The sequence below is a fragment of the Mesoplodon mirus genome (assembly GCF_964341445.2).
Source record: "Mesoplodon mirus genome assembly, chromosome: 11".
NCBI classification, from domain to species: Eukaryota; Metazoa; Chordata; class Mammalia; order Artiodactyla; family Ziphiidae; genus Mesoplodon; species Mesoplodon mirus.
In genome coordinates this window covers 98,557,058-98,583,660 of record NC_138987.1, presented here as the reverse complement: position 1 = coordinate 98,583,660, position 26,603 = coordinate 98,557,058, and the positions used below count along the sequence as shown (strand labels likewise).

General features: G+C 52.9%; 1 protein-coding gene across 1 annotated transcript in view; it reads left to right on the top strand.

Annotated features, from left to right (window-relative positions):
• Window positions 1-26,248, top strand: part of CCND2 (cyclin D2) — a 28,209-nt gene extending 1,961 nt beyond the window's left edge. Inside the window, exons 2-5 of the mRNA XM_082635951.1 lie at window positions 305-520; window positions 3,102-3,261; window positions 11,696-11,844; window positions 20,872-26,248. Of these exons, the coding sequence (XP_082492077.1) occupies window positions 305-520; window positions 3,102-3,261; window positions 11,696-11,844; window positions 20,872-21,021 (675 nt within the window). The 3' untranslated portion in view covers window positions 21,022-26,248. The remainder of the gene's footprint in view (window positions 1-304; window positions 521-3,101; window positions 3,262-11,695; window positions 11,845-20,871) is intronic.
• Window positions 26,249-26,603: the final 355 nt, after the last annotated feature.

Below are 26,603 nucleotides of genomic sequence, written 5' to 3'. Positions count from 1 at the left end.
GGTGAGCGGCCCACGGGGGCGGCGGGGCCGGAGCTGCTGCGCCCTCGGCCTCGGGGTCCTTAACCCACCTCTCCTGTGAGATTTTAGGCTCCCGGGGCGGACCCCAGCGCCGATGGCCATTCAGATTGACCCCAATTTCCTCGCCTTCATTCTGATCGCTTATTCTACTCCCCTCCCCCTCCCCCCCCCCCCGGACAAATTCAATATTTTTGTCGTTTCCCTAGATTATGCGGTTTCCCTTTTTTCCTCTTTTCCTGATACTATGGTGTCCCCCCACCCCGACCCTGTCCCACTCGTGTCATAGGTCTGTGAGGAGCAGAAGTGCGAAGAAGAGGTCTTTCCTCTGGCCATCAATTACCTGGACCGCTTCTTGGCTGGAGTCCCAACTCCGAAGACCCATCTGCAGCTTCTGGGGGCCGTGTGCATGTTCCTGGCTTCCAAGCTCAAAGAGACCATCCCGCTGACCGCTGAGAAGTTGTGCATTTACACGGACAACTCCATCAAGCCTCAGGAGCTGCTGGTAATGACTGCCTCCTTCCCCCCTGCCTTTCTTCTCTCCCCTATCCTAATAATATACTTTGATGCCGCTGCTCCCAGAACAGATCCTTAGGACCCCAAGTTACCCATCACTGAAGTTTTCACACTTCTGGGAACTCTTTTAACACGAGGCTCCTTGCGTTCCTACTGTGTGCTGGGCTCTGTGCGAAGTACCGAGACTCCACCCATGAATAAGATCCTCACTCAGGGAGATTTGTGTCGGTGAGATTCATCTGCAGTGTGTGCGCGCCCGCTTGCGTATGCAGAGGAGGCATGAAACACAGTGATAAAATATTTTAATTAAATTCCAAATTTTCAATCGCTGAATTCCGAGACAGAAATCAACCTCTCACATGAGTCTCAAATACACATGTGGCGTGTCTCCTAAGAACCGGGAGTTCAAAGGTAGGTCTTAGGCACTTCTTAAGAGTCTCAAGATACCCGCACATAGTAGCTGTTCACTAAATACCAGCTCATTGGCTTTTGAGCAGAGTCAAATTGGGCCCTTTGTCAGAGGGTTGGGAGGCCCGGATTCCTGTCTCCGGTGGGGCTGTTACCTCTCCATAGACACGGGGTCCTGTCTGGACTCTGGTTTTCTGCCCGCAGACCTTTTTCCCACCCAATAGGACTCTTTGCCCCTGTAGCTTCATACTTAAGACGGCCCTATGGCAGCAACGTGGCATTGGTTGGGTGGCTCCAGAGGCCCACCTTCAGTGATCTGCACAGCCTATCTCCCAACTGTTTGGAAAAGGGGCCCCCTCTTCCCACCCCCTCCCCCTCCCCCTCCCTGCTGGCCAGGCCTGCACTTAAGTCCACAGGGCCCCGCACTGGCTGCCTGAACTGAGCTCTTTGTGAGAGGCCTTCCTCCCTGAGGCTGTGCTGCCACCTAGCGGCAGACATGTGCAAGGATGGGGAGGAATCTCCGAGAATGCAGAGGGGCATGAATGACCTCACCTTTGAACAGTTGCCAGATTTCAGCTGCTTCTGGTTTGGTCCGAGAGGCCCAGAAAGGTGCTTTCTTCTAGGAGATCTGCTTCTTTTAATAATGGTACAAGTCGAGTGGTTTATACTCACATTCCCCCGTGAGAAGGAGAGCTGGAATTTCAAGCCATCTTGGAAGACACTGACTGTTCAGTAGTCTATCTGGGTTTTCACCCCCAACCTCCCGTAAAAAGCCAAGGCAGACTTGAAAGCAGGTAAAGAGAGCAAGGTTAAAATTGGGATCCAGTTATATTTCTCACGGGAGACGAGGAAAAGCGAATCTTCCTTCTGCTTCACTGTTTCAACATGATGGGGGACTCGGGCATTTTTCAGAGCACCCCAGTTTTTTTTCCAGGGGCTTGCCAAGCTAATTTATATTGCTGCAGACAAATCTGACTTTTTCCAGTCTCTGTCTCTTTATCCCAGAAGTTGAGAACTGGAGGAGTCCTCCTATTTTACCAACAAGAAAGCCGAGGCCAGGGAAGGGGAGGGAATTGGCCCAGACCACACAGCCAGCCGGTGCTGTGGGTCGAAGGCAGAATAGGGCTCTGGTGGCCGGCTTAGCAGGCGGAAGACAGTCGGTAACTTGGGGAGAATGGGGGAACGGACTACACTGGTAAGCTGGTCGCTCATTCTGCTGCTGCTGATAGATCGATAGGCCTGTTTTTCCTCTGACTGCACATAGTTTTAAGGCTTTCTCTTTGGCTTGTTTCCCTTTGAGCACAATTCCCCCCAACGTATCCCAATAAGGGAGAGAAACAAGGTTTTTCAGTAGGTGGGCTGCTGGTGAGAGGCCCACAAGAGACAGGGTTGCATGGTGCCAGCCTTTGGGCTGCGGGCTTCTATGACCTTGAACAAGGACCTTCACCCTGCCCTGAATCACCTCCAGCTGCACAGTGGGGTTGCCAGTGACCATGCGGTCCTTCAGTCATGGTAACAAAGGCCTGTGAAACATTTAAGGGGAAGGATGCCCCGTGTCTGACTATCATTTCCCAAGATTTCTGCATTACGTGTCCAGGGGAAAGTTTTAGCAGCAGCGAGAAAAATGGCACTTTTTGGCACCAACTACGAGCAAGCTAATTGGTTGCCAAGGATTTGGGCCAAGAAACCTAATTTTGAGCTTTATTCTGTGTACATCATTTTTCCAAGAGGATTAAAAAGACTATTAATCTGGTGATAGATATACAGTAAATTGCTACCAAAGGGCTACAATGACCTTGGCGGTATCTTACTGTAGATTCAACCTTCTGGGTGGGCGGTCAGAAGCATCCCCTGGAATGGAAGTCAGGGTTGGGTGTGGGTCGGGGAGCTGGAGAGGCAGAGAAATAGAAGAAAGTACCATCTTGGCAACAGCTACCTGGGGTCTCATTATTTTCAGTGGAGCCTGACCTTTGAAGCCTAAGAAGAGCCGTCACCCACTTCAAAGCTTTAGGGCCACCCTGATAAATGGCCCCGCCTTCCAATCTAGCCGCGTGTCCTAATGAGGATCCTTATGAAGACTAGTCTGGATGCCAAGCCCCCAGTCCCGGATGCCAGGTCAGCCTGTGGGTTTTATACTCTTCCCTTCCTCCCTCCGTCCCTAGGAGTGGGAGCTGGTGGTGCTGGGCAAGTTGAAGTGGAACCTGGCGGCCGTCACCCCCCATGACTTCATCGAGCACATCCTTCGCAAGCTGCCTCAGCCCAGCGAGAAGCTGTCTCTGATCCGCAAGCATGCTCAGACCTTCATTGCTCTGTGCGCCACTGGTAGGAGCTGCTGGAGCCCAGTGGGGGCCGGGTGCTGGGGAGGGCTTTGGGGGGGGGCGGGATTCAAGGGGAGGAGGACCGCAGCCCTAACTTCCAGGGATTGGGGGGTTGAGGGGAGGGGGGTCCCAAGTAATCTAGAGTCCAAGGTTTCATTCCTGGGCTGTTTCTTCCTTCCTTTATCTCAGCTGGTATATTTTCTCTCTCTGCCAAACTCATAAATGGTTTATGAGGACAGGTGTGGTGAGGGGGAAAAAAAAATAGTGCCTGTTAAAATATTCTTTATGGTGTCTAAAGTGCTCTTTGAAGATTATATATACTGGCCTCTGGTCGTGTTTCAATCTTTCATCTTTGGAGGAAAAGGATGGCTTGGAGATAAGCCCAGGAGGAAATTTTTGGAGGGGGGGCGGGATGCAAATATAGGTCTGAGGAACGCTGTCAAGATAAATACCGCCTGCCCTGATAAGTGGTAAGGGAGGCCAGAGGAATTCTTTTGGCTGCAGGGCATTGACTGCCTTCCGGCTGCTCCTTCTGCAGGGTTCCGGTGAACATGTGGGGTTTTCAGCAGGGACTGCTGCCTGAGCCTGGGCTCTGCTGCCCTCCCAACACGTGTTGGGGTTTTGATTGCAGCCTTTAACACTGCAACCACCTTTTCACGTTAAGAGCTCTACATCCACCCCGTTGATCCCGCGATGGATACATAGTCCTCGTTGGCCCCGTTTGCTTTGCAATTAACCGATAAACTCAAGGCAGTGGTTTGATGCGGTCTCATCACACTGAACTTTGGCCACTTTCCGCCATCTTCCCCCCCCGCCCAACAGTAGTGGCCATGGGAGAAACTCCGGACCCATCGTTGGCCAGGGTAGAGCGTCAGGAGTTCATATTTTCACAATCAGAAGTGTTAGGGAAAGAACTTGCTTGGGTGGAGCTTTCCCCCCTGCCCCGGGTGAGAGGGCGGGGTTCACGGTTGCCAGGGGTATGTACTGGAATTGCACAGGTGGGCCTGGGGCTTGACTTCTTTCAGTATCTTGTTACGTGTTACTCTGGAGCTTGCGAAGCTGAGCGCATTATCCGCAATATAGCGTACGTGCCCTGGTCACAGTCACAAGGTCGGGCTTTGCTACTTACCACCCCGCGACCTCTCGGAGGCCTCTTCATCTGCAAAATATGCCTATTGACACATGACGCTCCTACAGCCTTTTCAGGTGGTTAGGAAAACGGACCTCAGAAGAGAGGTGATGTACAAGGAGGTCCTTTGTCAACCAGGCAAGGTGTAGGCGATGTGCCCTGGTACTAAATGTGAACATGCCTCCGATTCTGACTCTCTTACTGAGTGGATACAGTGACCTTCCTAACCCTAACCCTGCTGCCCTCGTCTGAGTTTAGCAGGACGCCGTGCTCGGCCTTTGCGGGCTCAGATGCAGGGTCCAGCCCCCCTCTGTGGATCCCAGAGCAGGCTTCCCGTCCCTGAGCTTCCCAGATCCAGGCCCAGCCCAGCCTCGTGGAGTGTCCGGGCCCCGCGCCCTTCCTGCAGCCCTGGGGGCCCATTCTTTGCCCGCGATTCTTGCTGCCCTGCGCACCGTCGCCCTCCTTCTGCGTCCTCCCCTCCTGCTGTCTGGCCTGGTGGCCCCTAGAGGTCAGCCCCTCATTGACTTGTCATTTTGTCTCCCAGGCCCCGCCGTCCCTTCCTCTCCATTGTCACGATTCACGGTGGAGAAGGGGTCAACCAGCCCTTTTCTCTCGAGGACAGCTGACCCCCGACCCTGCGCTCCCCCGTCGCCCAGCTGTCGGTAGCCGGAGCTCTGCTCTGACCTTGTCTCTTGACGGACGTACCTTTTGGGGTCCACCTGCCCACCCCTCCTTGCTGATCTCTGACTCGGGTCGGGAGGGTGGGTGGAGTGACCCAGGCCAAAAGCAGATCCCCGGCTTGCCTAAAGGCCCACGCTCTAAAATGGGGGATCCCATCCGCCACTCCTGGCCTTCTTGGCCAGGTCCTTGGGGCAGCTGCCACGTTTGAGGCCCGAGGAGGGAGCCTGGGATTCAGGGACAGGGGACAGAGGTCTGAGGGGAGGCAGAGGAAGTCGGGAAGACTGCCTTTTGAGAGAGGAGCTAGCGTGGGGCCCGGGCAGGGAAGGATGGGAATAAGAACACCTCCAGCCGGGTACTGAGCGCCACGTGTGGACCGCTCAGAGCACAGGGAGGGTCTTAGACGTTTCCTGGGTCTAGAGGGGATGAGCCTGTCTGAGAGGCATTTCTTTCCCTGATCTGCCCTTGAGTGTGTCTGCATGGCCGAGTCACGTGGCATCCCGCTGCCTGGGGTTTTAGAGCCGTGGGCCTGACGGAGTAAAAGCCAAGGGGCTGCTTTTCTTGAGGGGAACACCTTCTGGCTAGATGAGATGCCTCGTTCTGGGGCCAGGGTGTGAGGAATGGGCGCGTGCCTGGGACAGGCCTGCAGGTAGCAGGCGCGAGTTACAGCAGCACAGGTCCTGCTCCGTTCCCCCCCAGGGATCCTGGATGTTCTGCCTTAGAGCTCCAGGAGCACCGGCAGCCAGGGGCAGCGACCTGGGGCTGTGTGGCTAGTTGAGGGGGAAAGCTGCTTGTGAAAGAGCTGGCGGTGGTCCCGCAGTCCGTGGAGAGTGCCTGTGTGTGAAAGGGGAAGGAGCGGCAAGGGCTGGGCTGTCAGTCCTCCTTCCCCGGGCTGAGGCTTCACATGGTGGTGAGATGGAGAGAGGTGCCCCCTTCCCTCCCCTGCTCAACCCTGAACAGCCTCTGGGGCGGAGACTTTGGCGGGTGCTGGTCAGTGGAGGCCATGGGGTGAGGGGGAGCCCTTCATAACCACCTTCCCTAGAGCTTTGGATGCTGGGCAGCCGTCTGTTCCTTAGCATCCCCCTGGTGCCGCTCTGATGGCAGAGCCCCCAAGTCTGCCAACGAGGAAAGAGACCATTGGGATGACTCAGGATCGCACGCCGGCGTGGGGGAGATTCCTGATGCATGACATCATACTGAACAGATGATTCCAGTTAGTTTAGAAGAGCCAGTGGCATTGAGTTTGAACTTGGCGCGGGTGGGGGTGAGGGAGGAGGTGTTTAGCCTCCCTTCCCACGGCACCCCGCATCTCCCTCTGTGCCTAGGAGCCCCCCACCCCGAGGTGCTGCCCTCAGCTATCCAGGCTCCCTGCCCAGCGGGCCTGGGCCCCAGGGATGGTGATACCCCAGTGCTTCCCCATCCTCCTGGCCGTACCTAGACGTGTCTCATGACGCTTCATCCCTAGTTTATAGCCGAACAGTGGTGGCCCAGAGAGGGTCCACGACTTGGCCCCTGATCCAGAAAGGGAGGTCTACCTGGGTGGTTGGAAGGTGGAAGGAAGAATGGAAAGCCCTTTCCATCTGCGACCCTCTGAGTTCCCTCCACCGAGGAGTGGTCACGGGGCCCCAGGGAAGTGGACTGTTGAACCGGGAGTCTCAGTTCTTCTGTACGTGGGGACGGGCAGCTTTACAGGGCCCATCTCACTTCCCGCCTGGCTGTAAGGTGGGTGGGGGGCAGGCTGAGGGCCCTCGTCCAGCCCCCCACCGGCTCTGGCCTTTTAAAGGCCCACCTGAGGCAGGTTGGAGGAGAGGGAGAGGAGGGCATCCCTGGTTCTCTTCCCCTCGGAGCGAGCGCCTCTCGCCCCCTAGTGGTGAACAGAAGCACGGTGGTCACCCTTGCCGGTCAAGGCCTCAGCCACCATAGTCAAAACAATGGGGATAAAGCCACCCCCAGGGCCATGTAATCTGTGGTTTCAAACCCGCTTAGCTCAGAACGCTTCCTTCAGTGAAATCTTAACCAAGTTGATGAACGTGGAGCAGCTCTCCTGCCCTTGCCCAGATTAAGGAGCCCCGCGGGGCCCCAGGAGGTCCTTGGGTGGTGAAGCGTCTCTGCAGGATCCCACAGTGGGCTGGGGCCACAGACGGGAGGGGTTCCCATCTCCTGGACTCCTGAGCCAGGGCTCCTTCCTTTGGACTTTTCTCCGGCCTCTGATGGGAAAGATGGCCGTGTGTTCCCAGTGGGGCGTGGGCGGTGCCTCTGAAGAGCTCTTTACCTGCTGGTGAGTCTCACAGAGCGCTGGGTGCAGCGTCCAGATGCCTCTCTCCATCTTAAGCCCAGGCCCGGCATCAGACATTAGACAAGTCACTTAACCCCTCAAGATTTCATGGATTCACCCGTAAAAGGGAGTGTCTTGAAGTAGGTGAATTTCACCTTGTTCTTTGCTAATTCCTTGCCAAGTAAGCAAACAGTAGGAACACTGCCTGGGCTGGTCGGTGAAGCTGGGGTTCCCCGTGAGGCCGCTGCTGGCCTCACCGAGAAGGTGGAGGTCAGGTCAGGGCTGCTGGGGTATGGGACCCGTTCCTTGGCTCTGGGTGACCCCAGCGGAATGAATAGTCCGACTTCTCGTTCATTCCTTGTGTGCTTGTGCCCTCTTTTCCATCCCCCTGTGAGGCCTCAGCTTCCCCCACTGCTGACAAAGCAGCAGGAGGCAGTGTCGGGGACACGATGAGGCCGGTTCTGCGAGACACACACACACACACACACACACACACACAGGGAGTGAAAGAGCCTCAGGGCGGCCAGAGCAGAGCCCTCGTTCTCCCGGCCTTGCTGTGCAGGGCCTGCTGTTTCCCCACATCCCTGCAGCAGGCACCGTTCTCTTAGTTGAATCCTCAGAACTACACTATGAGAGTATAATTATTATCCTTACGTGTAGGTGAAAAAATGGAGGCTCAGAGAGGTCAGGTAACTTGCCCACCTTCACGCAGCTGGTAGGTGGTAGGTCACCAGCCTCCGTGGCCTCCACCTTCCAGTGCTTGGAGCTGCTTGGCCCAAAGCCTTCCCACCTCCTTTTGGGGAATCCTCCGAAGTGTGTGTCTCTAATGCTCCTATCCACGTGGGCACCTCCTTTCTTTGAGACGTTTCTTTAGAAGTCACTTAGCCACTTAGAACGCGCCATGCTGTATTTTATTCATATGTCCCGTGTCTTGGGGGAATCATCATCCCATGTCTTGGGAATCATTATCGTGCTGCCTGGAACACGTCGTAACTCGATCAGAATGGGTCCCTGCTCAGCTAATTGCCTCTCACTCTGAGGGGTGGGTTCTTAGGAAGTCACACACACTTCAGCTTTCCGGGTGGGCAGCTGAGGATGGAGATAGACCCTCACCCCCAAGCACACCTTCAGCACCAACATAGAGCTTGTCAGCATTCTTGACCAAGAGACTCAGAGATTTGGGAGAGATCGTTACTTTGTATTTTATTTTTGTGAATAACTAATGTTTCCCCCACTGGATGGTGGGGAAATTTACATACATCTTTGTATTCTCCTAATTTCCCCAGGTGCATGCATGTCGATGCATTTCTATTTATATATTTATGGACAGTTGCAATCTTGATCATAGCATGTCCTCATGAAGCCTGTTCTTATTTTTGTCCCCTCAAGTAAATATTGTGAATCTATCTCCATCCAGTTCCATAGCCAAAAGTTTAAGGTTTCCAGAAATGGCTGAATGGGTTGGATGGAACTTTCCATGGGTGAGTGTGGAGGTTAGCTAACGAGCTAGTACAAGGACACGACCCTTCAGGTGTTTTTTTCAGGTGTTTTTCTCTCTGCCGGTTCCCCTACCAGCAGAGAGGGGGTGTCCCTGGGTGTGGTCTTGGGGCAGCCCCTGAGGCCATGCAGAACTGCTCGATGGAGAGAGATGTCTTGTGACTTTGCTGCCTGGGGGGAGCTGTGCTGTGTTCTATTGTCTCTTCCTTATTCTTTTCCTTGAGAGTCGTTATTACTCCAGAGCCTTAAGTAAAAAGCCAGTTAGAGCCGGAAGGCCCTGAGAAGATTAGCCAGCCTACCATCTTCCAACTTTTTTGACCTAAACCATAAAGGAAGAAATACATTTTGTAAGGCAACTCAGGATAACTGCCAGTGTACGTCAAATCGATACAAATGTTTCTTAAGACAGTATTGACTCTCACTACTTGCGTTACTTCATGATACTCTCTATTCTAACATTTTGTTCAACTCAACAGCAACCAAACATGCTGGTCACCACCTACAAATGCATTGCATGACCCTGTACTGAGTTGCAGGTGGTTAGAAAAACCAGTTAGTGCGCTGCTCTACCTCCACCCTCCTCGTAGACAACTGGGACTCCAAGGGGGCTGGGAGGGAGCAAGTGACTCGCCCAGGGTCCCACGGGCTGGACCTGGCTTTGCGGGAGAGCCGGGCAGTTGTCGGGGCCCTAGAGGGGGTCACTGCCCTGCTGCTCGGCAGGGCCAGCCTAGCTTCCCTGGCCCTGTCGGTGCTGCCCAGAGGCTGCTGTGTTCATGCAGCCCTTGCTCCCCAGTTCTGGGGGGCAGGGCAGGGAACAGTGTCCCTTGGCATTTTCCCACAAAACGAGAAGGGAGGTACGATCCTCTCGGCAACCCCAGGATCATCCATCCACACGCCCTGACTGCCAGAGTTAATTCATTTGCTGGAAGTGGGAGTTGGGTTTGCAGGCAGCGGGGTGCAAAGATAGGCGTGTGTGGGCTATGCTTCCTGGGCTGAGGCCTGGGGCAGGGGGGCCGGGGATCCCCTCCTGCCCTGCCCTTCCCTGCCAGCTGCTCCCACCCAGGGCCTGTGTGGGCCCAGGGCCACGGGCTGGCCGCTGCCTCTGCATTGTGAATGTCCCGGGGGGGAGCTAACGAGGTTACTGGGCAGAGAAACACTCCTGTGACCCCATGTGAAGAGACCTACAGCAGCGCGGGAGGCAGGGAGGCTGGCTTCGTCACTGTCCGGGGACAGAGAAGGCTCTCGACGAGTTAGAGCACAGCAGGCTTTGGGTGGAATGGCGTAATATATATACATCCCTCGAGAGGTGGAGATGGTGCGTGGGCTAAGAACAGAAGGCCATGGAGAAAGACAGACAGACGGCCAGGCCTGCTGTGTTCATGGGATTCGGCCAGGAGGGGAAGGGTGTGTGCCTGGTGGAGCAACCCAGCGCAGTTTCTGAGGACGCCACTGACCTGATGTGGACAATGGGGTCACTGATAAAAGTGCGTCCTTGGACTATGTTGATAGAATAGCAAGAGGGGGAGATAGTAGGTTGAACTGTTTCTGTAGGTTAAACGCAGTGCTTATGCTGGGAATGGAAGTGTGACCCACGTCTTCCCTCTACAGCAGTCCCCCTCCCTCCCACTTTCCACTTCGACATGCAGTGAATTCACTGGGATGATGGCAAAACTAGAGAGAGCCCTTTGTGGAAGATGCTCTCTGCTCCAGGGCTGCAGTCAGGATCAGGGACCAAACTCTCACATCTCTCACCTATCAGCACAGGGCAGGGTGAGGGCAGTGGACACTCAGAAAGCTCGGTTTCTCATCCACAATGTTCAGGTACCGATTGTACACAGCTTCCGTGGTTGACGGCTGGATTACACAGGCTGTAACGAGTCAGGTCCTGGCCGTGTTGGCAGGTGGGAGCCCTTAGCAGCAGGAGCAGGGCTAAGGGGTGTGTGTCCTTACCTCCCTGCCATGGACAGCAGTTGCCAGCCCTTCTGGGGGACCCCCCCCCAGAAGAAACTGGTGTTTGGGCTCCCAGGCTGGTACATAAAAGCATCCTCTGTAGTTGCTCTTGGAGAAATGGAAAATGAGGGGGTTCGAGCCCATCCAGTGTGTCATCGTTTTTACGCTTGTCTCTAGCAAACCACTCTTTTTTTCCCAAGAAAATGGGATCTTCAGGCCTCAAAGCCATAAAATCTAAACCAAGTCGTTCCTCTGATGAGGACGGCTAATACTGGGCGTTCGATTGACTTCCTGTCCTCTCTCCTAACGTCCTGAGGGCCCTGACGCTGGGCAGAAGTGGGGAATTGTGTGAAACTTGCCCCCCAGCCCCCCCCCCCACCATGGCTGCTTCTCCCACTTTCCTTGCATGGCCTGTGGGATCTTCGTTCCCCGACCAGGGATCGAACCCGGGCCCCCTGCAGTGGAAGCATGGAGTCTTAACCACTGGACCACCGGGGAAGTCCCATCCTTTTCTTTTTTTTTTCAATCAAATCATCTCTTTTGTTCTGAGCCATCTTAGTCCTTGGTGCCTGTCCGGAGGGTGCGGCAGGGTCATGTCAGGGCTGTCGTTCCGTCCTAACATTTACCTGCTCGTACTTCGCCCTCCTTCGAACATCTGGAGCCCTTGGCTCGTGTCACATGTGGAGCATGTGGGTTGTCTTGTCTGTACTGGTCTCAGACACCCCTGCTCTGCTCAGTTCCCTCCTTTTAAATCTGGCACCGCCACAGTCATGGGCAAATGAACGGCATCAGGAGAGGATGCGTCCGTGGGGACCAGGGGCCACTTGTGCCACCCTCCTGCCGAGTGTCTCAGGCTGGGGAGCGCCTGCCTCCGCCTCGTTCCTGACCTTCCACCTCTCGTCCTCGCAGACTTCAAGTTCGCCATGTACCCGCCGTCCATGATCGCGACTGGAAGCGTGGGGGCCGCCATCTGTGGGCTCCAGCAGGACGAGGACGTGAGCTCGCTCACGGGCGATGCCCTGGTGGACCTTCTGGCCAAGATCACCAACACCGACGTGGTAGGTGGCCCCCATCCGTCCTCTTGGCTGAGACCAGGCCTCTCTTTCCTCAGCTCGGGGAAAGAGACAGTTGGTTCGACGGGGAGGTGGCAGAGGTTCTTTGTTGCTGTTGGTTTCTGTTTTCTAAGATGGGCACGCGCGGTCGTACAGAATTCAGCAGGTGAGGCCTCACGTGCCATCAGATAGAGAAAAGAACTCCGCAAGCAGAGACAAGGAGGGAGGGAGGGCTGCTGACCAGTTTCCTGTGTGGCCCGGGCTTCCCCATGGGTCTGACTTGTTGCCTGTTGCTTGTTTCCATTTATGTACAATCCGCAGCCTGCCTCTCCTCCAGCGTGGAGCTTTCTCGCCTGCTTACGGGCGCTGAGGCTGGCAGGCAGGGCCGGAGCGAGCCCCTCCTGCACCTCAGGGCTTGGGAGACGGAGGGGCCCCTCACCGTTAGGAGGCGTCCACCTCCACAGACCTCTCCACCCCGCCTGCCTCTCACTTCCCCTTTAGCTCAACGTGATGACGGATTAAAAAGCACTTTAAAAAGAGTTAAGTGCCGTACAAACGCGAGGAACTATTATTAGCTATAGATTTTTCCATTCTGGGTGCCCTGTGGACAGTGCAGAGGCTGTAACTCTGGTTGCCAGCATTTGGAGCTCCTTAGAAGAAGAGAGGTTTGGGGGTCAGCCCAGGGTCCAGGGAGGCTCTGATTCAGCTAGCTGGAAATTGCGGTCCTTAGAAGGTTGATTCTGCGAGGTCAGAGAGGGGGAGAAGCCGGGGTCACAGGCCTGGGACCAGAACCTGGAGGCTCTGACGTCCAGCCTGGGAACCCTGCATTCCTCCCTCGCTGCAGCTCCTGGGATCTTTTTGTTTGAAAAAGGCCTTTGGTTTAAAGCCACTCGAGAGAGGGGTGTCAGCTCTGAGGCCCCTCTCAAGTCACCATGGAGAGGCTCAAGAATGCAGGGGAACTTTGTGATGACCCCCTCTGGATGGTCAGGGGGATTCTGAATGCCCTGCTGTGGGCATATATTGACTTATAAGGGATAATGTGGTTTACAGGCCTGGGGCCGGTGCCTCCACCAGGGCTGCTGGGCAAAAGGGTAAATGTCAGCACGCCTAAGACAGCGGTTGGCTGGCCTCCCCCCCGACCCCCCCCCCCCAGATTTTGCCTTGGCCTTCATTACCATCTCAAGGACATGGCACAGGGAGGGCTTCTCCTCTGAAACAGTTCTTAGAGATGCTTTTCAAATGCTGGCTCCAAACAGGCTTCTGAAGCATGGTTTCCAAAATATAGATCCAAGACCCTCCAGGGCCGCTTCCTGGGAAGAATGCTCTTCGAATCCTCTAGAGGCAAATCTTGGACGGAACTTAGCATTTATAGAAATGATACGCTTCCTTCCTTTTCTGAATATCTCCTATTAAGGCTGCCTTGCCAAAAGGACTCCCAACCCGCTGAAGACCAGCCCCTCCTCGACCCCCAGGGACAAAAATGTCAGTGACAAGTGTTTGATCCCCACCCCCCGCCAGCATTGTAACCCCCTTCGGATATTTCTAGATGTGCCCTGATGGGCTGATTGTCCCACGAGGTCTCCAGCGTTCTCCCGCATCTCTCTGTCACCCCTTACTGGCTTCAGATGGATAGAGGTCGCCCCTGGGGTGCCCGTGGAGCTCGTGGTCTGTGCCTTGCTTTTCAAGTCCGCAAACCAGTCTCTCGTTTCATACGGGAGATACCGCTTGCCCCTTGCAGATACTATGTAGCCAGGCCATCCTAGTCTGCTGTCAGACTGGGTCAACTAGATACAAAGCTGGCTTAGAGGTTCCTTCTAAAAATCGCAGCTGTTGAATGGACATGCACACATGTGCCTCGTTCTCACCCGTCGGCCCCGGGTTAAACATTTTAATGTGAAAAACCAAGCATGCATGTACCACTTTTTCAGAGAACAGTTGGAGAGCTCAGGAAGTTCCCAGCTTACCTCGGGTCCCCAGAGCCTCACTCCCACTCTCCCTGGGGATGTCCTCTGGTGCCTCAGCTATTGTGTGTGTGCCGGGCTTCGGGCGCTCAGTCCTCCCACCCGTCAGCCTGTGTTGTCTGCAGAGTTCTTGGTGCAGGCTGTCACCTTGTGAGCGAGGCCCAGGAACAAGCAAGGCACAGACAGCGTGGAAGAAGTTGGGGGGGTGGGCGGCACACGGAAAATAAAAGACGAGGTTCCTGTTCTCAAGGAACGTAGCGATTGTATGGTGATCCCACAGTAAAGCACGTAAAACCCCAGCAAATGAAGATCAAATGAATGGATGCTAAGCAGGTGTTTTTGGAACTAGACATGCAGTAGGAAATCAGCCCTCGGGAAGGAGCTCTCCGGGCCTGAGGTAAAATGCAGAGTAGAAGCCATCACTTGGTGGTTGAAAATGTCCTTGGGATGGAGAAAGAAACTGTGGTATGTGAATGCCATAGGACATTATTCAACCTTAAAAAGAAATGAAATTCCGATACATGCTACACTATGAATGAGCCTTGGACGTGTTAAGTGAAATAAGCTAGACACAGACAAATATTGTGTGATGCCACTTATATGAGGTCCTGAGGCCCCTAGACGTAGTCAAATCCATAGAGACAGAAAGTGGAATAGAGGTTCCCAGGGCCCGGGGGAGGGGGTGGAGGAGTGATTGTGTAATGGGGATGGAGTTTCCGTTGGGGAAGCAAAGCCCTGGAGGGGCTGGTGGTCTCACGACACAGTGAATGTACTCAAAGCTAACACTGTACACTTAAAACTGATGAAGACGCTCAGGGCTGGGTGGTGTATATATTGCCACAACAAAAAGTTGTAGATGCCCACGTAGACATATAATGTCCTTGGGCCTCACTGAAGTGTCCAGGGGTTTGCGTTGAGCCCTCCCACAGAGAAGCCCAGTGCCCAGACCACCTTCTGCCCTATGGGCCCTGGTGCACGGGCAGATAAGGATCGGGAAGTGCCGGCCTTTGACCCCAGAGCCCCTACAGTTGTGTGCTAGCCCCGTGCACCTTGCACCTTGCACCTAGAGACCTGGGCCAGCTGACGGTGTCCTTTTTCCGTGGATTGTCAGAGATATGACTGTAGAAAGAGGATCCCCTCTTTCTCCCCTGAAACAGCCAGAGCCATCTCTCTGGCTCTCTGGCCGGCGGCGGAGAGCTTTGATAGGAGGGACCCACGCGGCCCTGAGAAAGCTGCCCTCTGTTGTTGGCTCTGGTTGCCAAAATAAACCGGAACGCTTCATTCCAAAGAGAAAGCTGAGTGAGAAGCCTGACAGTTTTACAGGGAATAAAAGTCTCAGAGGGTGGTGTATTTTAAGTACCCTTTCCTTCTACTCCTAAGTGTTGCTAAAAACAGACCCCAGCCAGAGAGGCCATTCTGGCTTTGGGGGAGCGTCTACCGGGGCTTCCGTTGCCAAGGGTCCGCTTGCGAAGGGGGGGACCGACTGGGCCACTTCCCTGGCAGAATCGGGGTTCCTCTTCCGTCCCCTCGGCATCCTGCTAGAGCTTGGTGCCAGCCTTTATCTCCCTGTTCACTTGTATATAGACTCTTTTGAACGAGACCCAACTTTGACTCAGCCTTTTCTCCAGATCCCCTGGCAGAGTCGTTGGGGAATGACGTGGGGAGGGCGGGGGAGGAAGGAAGGGGCACAAAGGCTGGTCAGGTGGGTTTCGAGTGCGTTTCTAGTGCTTTGGTCTCGCCAGGTCTTTTGGAAAAGCTAGATAGGTCTTAACAGTAACAATATGTCAGGGTCCCCTGAGTTTTACCTGACTTTATCTTAGAGCAAGTCACTTGGTTTTCACGTGACACCATTTTCCTAAGTCACTAATGAACAAGTAGAATTGGTGCTCACAGGCCATGAAGATGGGAAGTTATTGGAAGATATTTAACAGACCAGGTAGAGATGTGTGTCGTCCTGTCATTATATGTATCCTTTTCTACCTAGATTACACCAAAACTCTCTGTTGCCTTCTTTTTTCTTTTTTTTTTAAGTCTTTATTGAATTTGTCACAATATTGCTTCTGTTTTATGTTTTGGTTTTTGGGCCAGGAGGCCTGTGAGACCTTATTACCTCCCTGACGAGGGACCGAACCCACATCCCCTGCATTGGAAGGCTAAGTCTTAACCACTGGACTGCCAGGGAAGTCCCTTGAATTCTTAACTATTGCCCAAGAAGATTCCAGGACATCCCTCCCCTAGGGTCATCCTGGCCGTATTAGGATGCTGTTTGTCAGTGAGCAATCCGCAGCGCCAGGGAAGACTCGATTGTGACTGCATGTCAGAATCCTAGGGTCCCCACCCTTGCCTTGGTCCCCGGAGCCCTCACAGCACACCTTCTCCTGGAGGCCCCTGTGTCCCTGAGACTGTCCTTTGTGCCCTGAACAGGGCCTGTGGTCAGAAGCCTCCAGAAGAGTCGCTGGAAGGGAAGCCGGGGGTGGGACGGCAGAGGAAACAGAAATGGAGGCTGATGCTTCCCGCTCCTGCTTGAGCTTGATTTTTGCCGCGGGCCTCATTTGGTATTCAAGGAAATAAGCCCAACAGGCTGTGAAGAAAGGAAGAATGAGATAGTTTCCTAAGTTGTCTGTGCCTGAGTTGGCCGCGGGTCTGGGGCTCATTCAGCCCTTTGTGCCCCTGTTGAGTGCAGTGCGTGTGTGGTGACAATGCCGTGATGCAGTGACACTGGAGGCTGATGGTAGCAGTTCCGCAGCCCATTCACAGGGCCGAGGAGGGTGCGGGGCGCGGGGCTGGAGCCAGCACGCGGAGGAAGTGGGGCCGGGGAAGGAGCCGGGCATCACAAACGCCGCTGTCAGGGCTCCGGGCCGGGGGGCGGGCGGGGGAGGGGGGGAGGGGCCCTAGCATCATCGAGCTGGAGGCCTGCCCGACCCCCAGCACTGTGGAGTGCCACCTGTCCAGGCTGACAGACGAGCATTATGGCTCTCCTTCTAATCAGCTTAATTTGGGGCATCTCGACACAATGGCTGGTGCTTTTGGAGGCTGCCGAGAAGCAGAGGGCCGGGAGCCGCGGCACTTGCCGTACACGGAGCATCTTTTCATCGGAGGCGCTGTCGGGGGTTTTCCAGGCCACTTGGGCTGTGTCTCCCTTTCTCGGAGATTCTGTGCTCTGTCTTTCCTTAGAGCCCGGAAGAGGCAGAGAGGCGCACAGGGAAGACAGTTCTGGAATTGGAGTCTCGCCCTTTGAAGGCCAGGGTTCATTTTTAACTAGGTGTGATTGGGGAGGAGCCAGCTTCGGGTCGGTTCCCCCAGCTGTGAAGTGGGCGCCGCTGGCTGTACGATCTCCAAAAGCCCCCCAGAGCCCCCCCCGTTCCCAGATTCTGTTAGGATCTGTGTGTGTCGCCTTCGAACTCCGCCCGTGGACACGTGGCCATCCCTCTTCTCCAGCTTTGCTTTGGGTTCCCTTCAGGCTCTGCGACTTGTCCCCCTTCTGCTTCCTTCTCTGGGCTTGGCCTCCTCCTTCCTCCAGATCACCCCTCCCACCCCAGTCCCCCCGGCGCTCTCCTACCCACTCTGGAGATTGGGAGCCCCTCCGGCAAGACCGGGGCTGGGTGGACTGGGTGGAGGGGCGTGTCTGCGGAGGTAGGGGCACCAGCCCACCCTCCCTCGGACCTCACTTTCCACCAGCTCACAGGAAATCCACACGCTCTTGGGACGCCCAAGAAGGGCTCCTGCAACCCTAAAGGAAGGTTTAAAATGCAGGGAGTGAGCCCTGTTTCCAGGAAGAGGGATGCCGATTTCCTTCCTGCCGCTGTCAGAGTAGAATGTGCAACATCCTTTATTCAAGACAAGCCCTTGCCCTTACGTAGGTTTTCATCTAGCCGAGAGCGAGAGGTCCCCGCAGTTGAAACTCAGATTAGGACAGCCAAGTCATGAAGCAGTGGAACCAGAGGAGGGTTAGACGGAGACCCCAGAGCGCTTTCCAGGAATGAGGGACACCACTGACCCACCAAGAGCTTTAGCTTCCTGCTCTGTCACAGCTGAGCCTACGGGCCTCAGGGTCCCTCATTTCTGGGGGAACTGCTATAGTCGTCCCTTTTCCTTTGCAGTAAGAGGTATCAAAGAGGAAGAGCTGGCCATAGTCAGGAATGATTTAGATTGAAATTAAAATGGGACTGGAAAAATCAAGAAAGGAGAGTTTACGTTTTATGTGAAATCTTTCTTCATTTTATTCGGGAAAGCTGTTTTTGGCTGGAAGTTACATAAATATGACATTTGACGCCTGTGTTCTCTTGAAGTCCCATAGAAGTCACTGCCCAGTGTGCCAGCCCTCCCTGTAGGCCTTTCTCAGAACTGTTCCTTTAGGGTCTAAGGCTGCTGGGAGGGAAGTCTAAATACCGGGAACAGTAGGAACATGGGTGACGCAAAGGGAGACTGTCCGTGGCCCCAGATCAAGTTCTTTAGCTCTGCAGAGCCTGGTCTCCCTGTTTGGAGGACCATCCATTTCGGCTGCTGGTGTGGCTAAGGCAGTGATGATCACGGCATCCTGAGTTTGTCGTATTATTGGGGTGGCAGATGTGCTGACCCAGAAATAGAGCCTTGGAGGAAGGAAAGTCGGACAGGATTGGCCAGGAGCTTCCTCAGGGACAAGCCAGAGGAGTTTTGACTCTCGCCAGTTTTTACGTTGTTACCCTTGTTCTTTAAGATTAATTGTTTGAGGGCTTCCCTGGTGGCGCAGTGGTTGAGAGTCCGCCTGCCGATGCAGGGGACGCGGGTTCGTGACCCGGTCCGGGAAGATCCCACATGCCGCGGAGCGGCTGGGCCCGTGAGCCATGGCTGCTGAGCCTGCGCGTCCGGAGCCTGTGTTCCGCAACGGAAGAGGCCACAACAGTGGGAGGCCCGCGTACCGCAAAAAAAAAAAAAAAAAAAAAAAAAAGACTAATTGTTTGAGATCATAAGGCTTTCGGGTCCTCTAGTGCCTTCCACTGAAATGCAGGTGCCCTTAGAAGCATCCTGCCTTTAGCCTTCACCACCGAGCACCTTCGTGAGTGGTGAGTGACCAGAAGCACGGCCACTGCAGGATGGGCCTTGGAGGAGGAGTGCTGGACGGGCAGAGCAGGCAGTGGGCGAGGCCCATCAGCTTCTAATTCACCAGTTAGGGGGTCAGGCATGTTAGAGGACATGACCAGGCGAGGCCACAGGCCAGTCTGAGAAATGTTGGTGGGTCCTCAGTGGCCAGTCCCTGGCTCTTTCTCACTGGGGACGGAGAGCTCTGGGCCGGGGTACGTCTGCCCTGCCGGACGCTCCATCCACTGTGCCCGCTGCACTGCCCGCCTCACCTATCCTGAGCAAATGCTCGTTCATACCTCGTTTCAAAGAAATCTCAGGAATTCTTTCACAGTCCAGGATGGACTTCTTTCTATTCATCATAAATGATTGTCGTGTGTTGAACTTAGCGCTTTGTCCACATGATCTCAGTTGATCCTCCGTCTGTGAGCGTTTCCTGAGCCTTATTTTACAAGTGGGGAAACTGAGGTCAGAGAAGGAAAATAACTTAGCGGCTGCCTGCAAGTCTGGTGGGGCGACAGCAAATACCCCTGCCTTCTTGTCACTCTTAATTCATTGCAGGTGAAATTTCATCTCTGCCCTTGGTGCTCGGTCTGCCATTGCTCCCAATCTTGATTTTCATAAAAAGCTGAAATGGATGAGAGATAAGGAAGGAAAATGTGGGCGTATGGAAACGGTGTTCCTGAGAACCCCAACTTTATTTTTAGATCTTTGGAAAATAGAGATAACGCTTCGGTGCTCAGCAAACAGTGACCACTGGGCAGTTGCACGGGGAAACAAGCACAAGGGAAACATACATTAAACTGTGGAAGGACCCAGGCAGAGCGAATTTAACCTATTTTCCACGTGTCTGTGCTGCTTATGAGAGCACAGGAAAGCAGGCTTGCCAAGGAAAGATGTTGGGAAATAGCTCCTAAGAGCAATTTCTTCAGCTCACCTCCCATTTGCTAGTACCAACCACCATCCCTCCCTAGTGACACCCACGAATTGCTGCCGTGACCCATGCCACCCAGCTAACAGAAGCATCTGCCTGAGATCAACACATTCTGAATCTTCCCTACCAAATATAGACTAATATCAAAGCAATGCTGCAGTATTTTTTGCCTATTCCCAAATTAGACGGCTCAAGTGTCCAGAATTTTGTAAACATTTCTGTGTTGTATTTTTATGAGAGTTAAGGGAACGATAAATAAGCGAAAAACAGATTGCTTGTCTTTAAGCGGTTCCGCAGTTGCTATGAGGGTCAGTGTAGTTCAGTCCATTTTCTTATCTATCCCTTGGGTAGTCTCGTACGGTCACACTGTCTGTATGGCTGGCCTTCCCCTTTTCCCTCTCACCTCCCCGTGTCCCCAGGTGGGAAGCATCTCGCTGGCCCTTGGATTACCAGGCACTGTGTGGCCACACACGGCCGCTCATCTTGGCCAGTGCTGCCCAGGTCCTGTGCATACAGTTCACCTGGGCTTCTGCTAAAATGCAGATTCTGATCTGACCGGTCTGGACAGGGATGAGGTTCTGCATTTCTTTTTTCTTCCTTTAATTAATTAGGCTGCGTTGGGTCTTAGTCATGGCACTCGGGATCTTTCATCGCGGCACGCAGGCTTGCCTCTGGTTTTGGCGTGTGGGTTCCGGAGCGTGCAGGCTCAGTAGTTGTGGCACCGTGGGCTCAGCTGCCCTGCGCCCTGTGGGATCTTAGTTACCCAACCAGGGCTCAAACCTGCGTCCCCTGCATTGGAAGGTGGATGCTTAACCACTGGACCACCAGGGAAGCCCCAGGTTCTGCATTTCTAACAAGCTCCCAGATGGTGCTGATGCTGCCGGGCCGTGGACCCCACTTGGAGTGGTGAGGTTCCGGCACCGGAAGGATGCCTGTCCTGTACATTGCAACTTTCTTTCTACGGGAAAGCGAGCGCAGACTTAGGCGGGGCTTGAAGCGTGTGTGTTTGTTTTCTTCGTCAGTTGCTCTGCGTACTGTTGCCCTTGCTAACAGCTCTGGTCTGGACCCTTCTTCCCCTAGGATTGCCTCAAAGCCTGCCAGGAGCAGATTGAGGTGGTGCTGCTAAACAGCCTGCAGCAGTACCGTCAGGACCAGGGCGACGGATCCAAGTCGGAGGACGAGCTGGACCAAGCCAGCACCCCTACAGACGTGCGGGATATTGACCTGTGAGGATGTCGGGCAGGCCGAATGGGAGAGAAGCGTCCAATCCGCTCTCTCCTTCTCTCTGGTTGTGTTTTGTTCTCTTACGTTTTAGGATGAAACTTAAAAAAAAAAAAAAAAATCTGCCCCCGCCTAGATCATATTGAAAGATCTTTTAGATGTGAGAGATAAAGGTCCTATAAACACGGAATCATTAAAAGCATTTGGTGCCTATTTGAAGTACAACAGAAGGGAATCCCGTATATATGCGAACAGTTATTGTTTTGATGATGTTAAAAGTCATAGTAAAATGCTTACAGGAAAACCTGCAGAGTAGCTAGCGAAAATGTATGCCTGCACTATGGGAACAAATTAGAGACTTTTTTTTTTTCCTGTTATGAACTAGCATGTATATACCCCCTGGTAGGATAATGTCGAGGAATTGCGGATGCCATTTATGGCAGGATTAGATTGCAAAGCAATGAACTCGAGAAGGAGTTAGAAATAAGGAGGGGCAGGACGGGGAGGGAGTTACAAAATAATCTCAGTGCGATGGAACCATTTTGGATGGAGAAGCGCCCTTTCTCCCGACCACCTGTTTGTTACTAGGTCAGGAGCGTTGCTGGGTCTCTAGTGACAACTCTTGCTGTCTACAGTAGCTGCTACCTAAAAGACATGATGTTTTGCCCGTTGGACACAGGTGATTGGATCCTGGGGTTTCACGTTTTTCTACATCTTGCTTCTTCTTCCAAACATGGTTCGTTGCAGACACCACCCAATTTTTATCGAAAAGGGGCAATCTAGCTACGGGCCATCCCCAAAACTCCTATGAAATGGAGGCAGATGGAGCCCGAGGGTGGGATCTGGAATGGAAACTTTTCTCCTGATGTGTTCAAGAGAGTAATGTGACCTTGGCATCCCTCATTAGGAAACAAACGAATTCTTTGGTGCTGATTGGCGTGTCTGGTCCACAGGTGAGCGTTTTGGTATAAACCATTCCATTCGAAAAGCACTTTGAAAAATTGTTCCCGAGGGATAGATGGGATGGTTTATGCAAATCATGCAGAGTAGATGCCTCCCTTCTCCTCCTGTGCCCCCACCCCTCCTGCCCCCAGTTGGGTTGCTGTCCTGTATCTGACACTCTCTGGCATCCCCACCGGAACTCAAGACACACCCTCTTCCGCTGAAATCCCCATCACAACATTCCTAAAAACAAAGCTCTGTTACCATTTTGATGGCACAGAAGGATCTTAATTCCCACCTCTATACTCCTCCTTTGGACATGGAAAAAAACGTTATTGCTGGTGCAAAGACAGACAGCGGGTCATCAGTGTGGCATTTTGTTCCCGTTTCCGTTTTTTTGTTGATTTCATTGCAAGGTTGCATTCAGCGTACTTGAATTTTTTTTCCTCTCCACGTCTTAGAGGCATTCAGTTAGCAGAGAGGTTGAAGCACCAACTTTTTTTTTTTTTGCACAATTATAATTGACAGGTAATGAAGCTATTAAAATATTTGCCTTTTTAAGTAAAAATAAAAAAAAGATCAGAACAGGGCTACTTTGAAGAATTGTTTTATACACAGATTCTGCCTTGTTTCGTAGTATAAGGGTTTAAGATGGAGAAAAATCTAAGGGTCTCTTATTTTTCATTTTATTATGTTCAGTTTTTTATTATTTTTTTTTTTGCGCTGCTAAGAAGCTAAGATCATTCATTGTTATCCACATTAACAGTACCTAGCTGTAATGTTTCACCGAGTGTGCTGCTATTTTATAAACAATTTTATAATATATTATTTTACCGCTTAAATTTCCAAGTCCTGAAGTAGATGGTTGAGATAGGAGTTCTTCGTACTGGAAAAGCCCTTCCATACATAGTTTGTTTTCTTCTGGTAGCGTATTCATGGATTTTTTTTTTTTTCCTCTCTGGTCACATCCTTCAAAGACAGAGTATTCTTTACCTCAGGTTTACTGGACAAACTCAATAGCTACACAAGAAAATGGTTCACATTTTTGTTCTCATAATACCTCACAACCGTACAGTTTCTGCTTGGGAGCCCATTAGTCAGGGAAGGCAGATGGCGGGGAGGAGGCCGCAGCCCCTCCCAGGTGGAAGGTGGAGGATTTGGCCCCAGGGTCTCACGCCCAGGGACCTCTTCCGTGGTGAAGGTCATCAGGCTTCCATTCTGACTCTGGTATCCTCATCATGATGGAAAAAATGCAATTGAACCAAGGGATTTCCCCTCCCCCGCAAGGCTGACACTCAGCACAGAGGTTGATGCAGTGGACTAGGTACCGCTTGGGTACCGGCGATCAGGACACAGACTAGAGAATTCCAGCAGGCTATCTGGAGAGTCTCATCTTGCAGGCCTTTCTAAAGCAGGGCTCTCATCTGCTTTGGGTCCTTTCATCTGGAACATTTCCCCTCTCTCTGGCCCCCTTCCCGGATACGGGCAGCCCCCGTTCAGGATGATCTCGGAGGGTTTCCTAGGTCTGAACCTGCAGCAGGTAGGGTTGCCACGGCAACTGCTCCCACCTGTCTGGCCTGCGGCAGGCAAGCGCAGCCAGGTCCTTGCTAAGTGACACTGAATGGTTTTCAGGTTTTAGATCGTGCGTTGAATTGGCATGGTTGGAAAAATGGGTCAGATGAGTATTGGATTGGTGGTCGAAGGGAGGTAGGGAGGCTGCTTCTCTGCAGAGATGCAGTTCCAGATGAGTCAGTCTCCCTTGTTAGAAGGGTTCAGGACTTGGTGAGTTACATGACCCTGACATTCTAGGGATTTCTGGTGGGCCAGTGGGTGCTGTATTCTGAGGTTTTGGAGAGGAAGGCTGAGCAGCCTGTGTTTTATCGGGAGCACACTTTGCACAGGCCACTCTTCTGGGCCCTGAGGAGTTCCACAGGATGGAGGAATGCATGGGCCCTAGAGTTCTTGGGAGTCTTGGAACCTAAAGAGAAAGCCAGCTATACAGATCCCTTGAACAGTGACCAGCCGCTAAGCTCAGAGGGAAGCAGCAAATGAGAGAACCTGACAAATAAGGAAGGAAACAGGCCAACAGACTCCCCCAGAGTCCTTCACTTTCCACTTTCCCTGGAGCCCCCAGGGGGCCACTGGGGCCTTCTGGCTTTTTCTTCTTCCCAGCCCTGGAGCCCCCAGGGGGCCACTGGGGCCTTCTGGCTTTGTCTTCTTCCCATCCTCGGGGCCTAGTGTGATGGGAGGTGTAGGGTTGCTGATGAGGAGGGTGCTCGGTAGTTTAGCTTTTCTGCCTTCTCTCTCCTTAACACAAAAGAAGGGACCCCGGCTTTGTTGAACTGGCTTGTACCCGCTCCTTGGATCTTGGTTTCCTCGGTAGGAGTTTTCGTCCCAGAGGAGTTCACTTCTCCCCAAGCATTTTTTTCTCTTTCCTCCCACTAAGAGGGTTCGAAACCTATTCTGGTCTTTTTCTACCTTGTTGTCTTTCTTTCTCTTCTTCCTCCTCTATATGGTTTTTGTTTTTGGTTTTGGTTTTTTTTGGTTTGTTTATATGTTTTTCTCCATCAGTGGGAGCTAAGTTGTTCCCCTAACCTGCCAAATTTTGTTCCTTCCCCTATTTTGGCCAAATCCTACGGGGGAAAATCCTTGTATGCCAAAAATATATGCTTAGCATAATTCAGTTCCATGCGGGTTCATAACAGCCGAGAAGCCTGCAGGCGGGGGCAGGGGACTGATGCTTCAGCAGAATGCGCCCCCCTAGGCTGAGAGAAGGGGCTTCTGTCCGGGGAGGCTGTCCTCTGGAACTGCCCCACCCCACTGAGCAGCGCACTGCGTCCCCCAGCCAGGTCTCTGTTGGTGTGCGTGCTGTAGCGGAGGCCCGGTTCGGCCTCCTTCAGCACCCGAGTCGGGCACGTGTGGCTCCGAGGGGACGCCACCCCGACTGTGGGCATCGGGGGCTTCCCTTCCGAAGGGGCTGCAGCCCGGCCCCAAGGCCATGTCCACGCTGCCCTGGGAGCCCTGGGACTGCCGGGTTAGGACGGTAGCAGGATTGGATGACTTTCTCAAAGAGGGCAGGGGCATTTTCCCTCCACGGGCCACAGGGGGCAGGGCTGGGAGAAGAAATAGACTCGCACCTTATCTCATGTAAATAATTGTCTAGCTCAAGAAGAGAATATTGGTAGAGTGGAAATGGGAAGTAAGAATGGGGGGGAATCTGAGTAAGCCAGCTGACTTCTAAGCCAAAAGGATTCCTCTTTGTTTATCTTTGAGACAGTCCGACCCTGAGAATAGCTTTAAAAGGGAAATTAGTGCTGAGACGGTAAAGTCCCCTTCAGCCAGCAGACGCTCTGTAGCTACGGAGCACAGTGGGCTCGGGGCGGTTCCTGTCACCCGTTTGTACAAAATAGGGCCGGGAGATTCAAGAGGACGTGTATGGCTTGCTCATCCCACTTGGCTTTTCATGATTCTGGATTCTAAATGACCCAGAACCGTCACTTCAGCCAGAACCACTGTTCTGTATCCGTGTGTCTCTGCTTTTAGACTTGGCTGGGCTGTCAGACCCGATTCGTGGCTTAGGTTTCCAGAAGCCATCGGCAAACATACACACGCATGCTGGAGCTGCCACATTTATCCCTTTGCCTGCAGCCTACTTTGGGGAAAAAAGTGCCTTACTGACTGTAGCCATTACAGTAGCCAGTGTATTTTGACAGGTGCCTATCCTTTAAAAAAAAAAGTTCTCGTGGTTTCTTTTGTTTTTTTTAATTGGTTGTATTTCTTACTGCTGGCCAGCTCTGAAATCCCCGGCAGATCACCAGGCCATTGGATTTTTTCCATTATGTTCATTACCATGTACCTCAGATCTCTCTCTCTCTCTCTCTCTCTCTCTCTCAGTTACAGTTTCTTGTCTTGGACTTTCTTTTATTATTATTATAATTTTTTTTTTTTTTTGCTTTAAAATGAGTGTGATGCCATATCCAGTCAATTTTATTCTCTCACCATGTACTCTGTAAGAGGTGTGGGTGTTTATTTGGTCGGCATGCGAGCAAGTGCTAAAGTAGCATGATCAGTATACACAGAAAGTTTTTAGGAAGTATGGGAAAAAAATGTTGTATTGGCCATGATGGTGACATGGTATAGTCAAGCTGCCTTTTCAGAGGTCCTATCTGTTCAGTGTTAAGTGATTTTTAAAAATAATAACCTGTTTTTCTGACTAGCTTAAAGATGGATTTGAAAATGGTTTTGGATGCAATTAGGTTATGCTATTTGGACAATAAACTCACCTTGACCTAAATTCTCTGGCTCTTTTGACTTCTTTCTTGACCAGCAATCCTCAGCGTGGAGCACAACTTTCTTGTGTCAGGACTCTGTTGGCCGCCGTTGGTGCTGGGGTAAAATGCAAATCCTAACCTGGAGGGTCACCTGTGTGTGTCATTGCAGTACAACCAATTGATGACCTTTTTTTTTTTAACTTTTGGGTCACCCGTACAACCCTCTTATAAACCAGAAGCCTCGGGCCACCTTCACAAGGTGGGTCAGCCACTGCTGTCGTGACCAGACCTCAGATGCTAATCTTCTGATAATTGCCAGTTACTCACTCCTGGGTATGAGTATCTCCTGGCTTCCGAGGTGCCACCTCTAGATTCGGC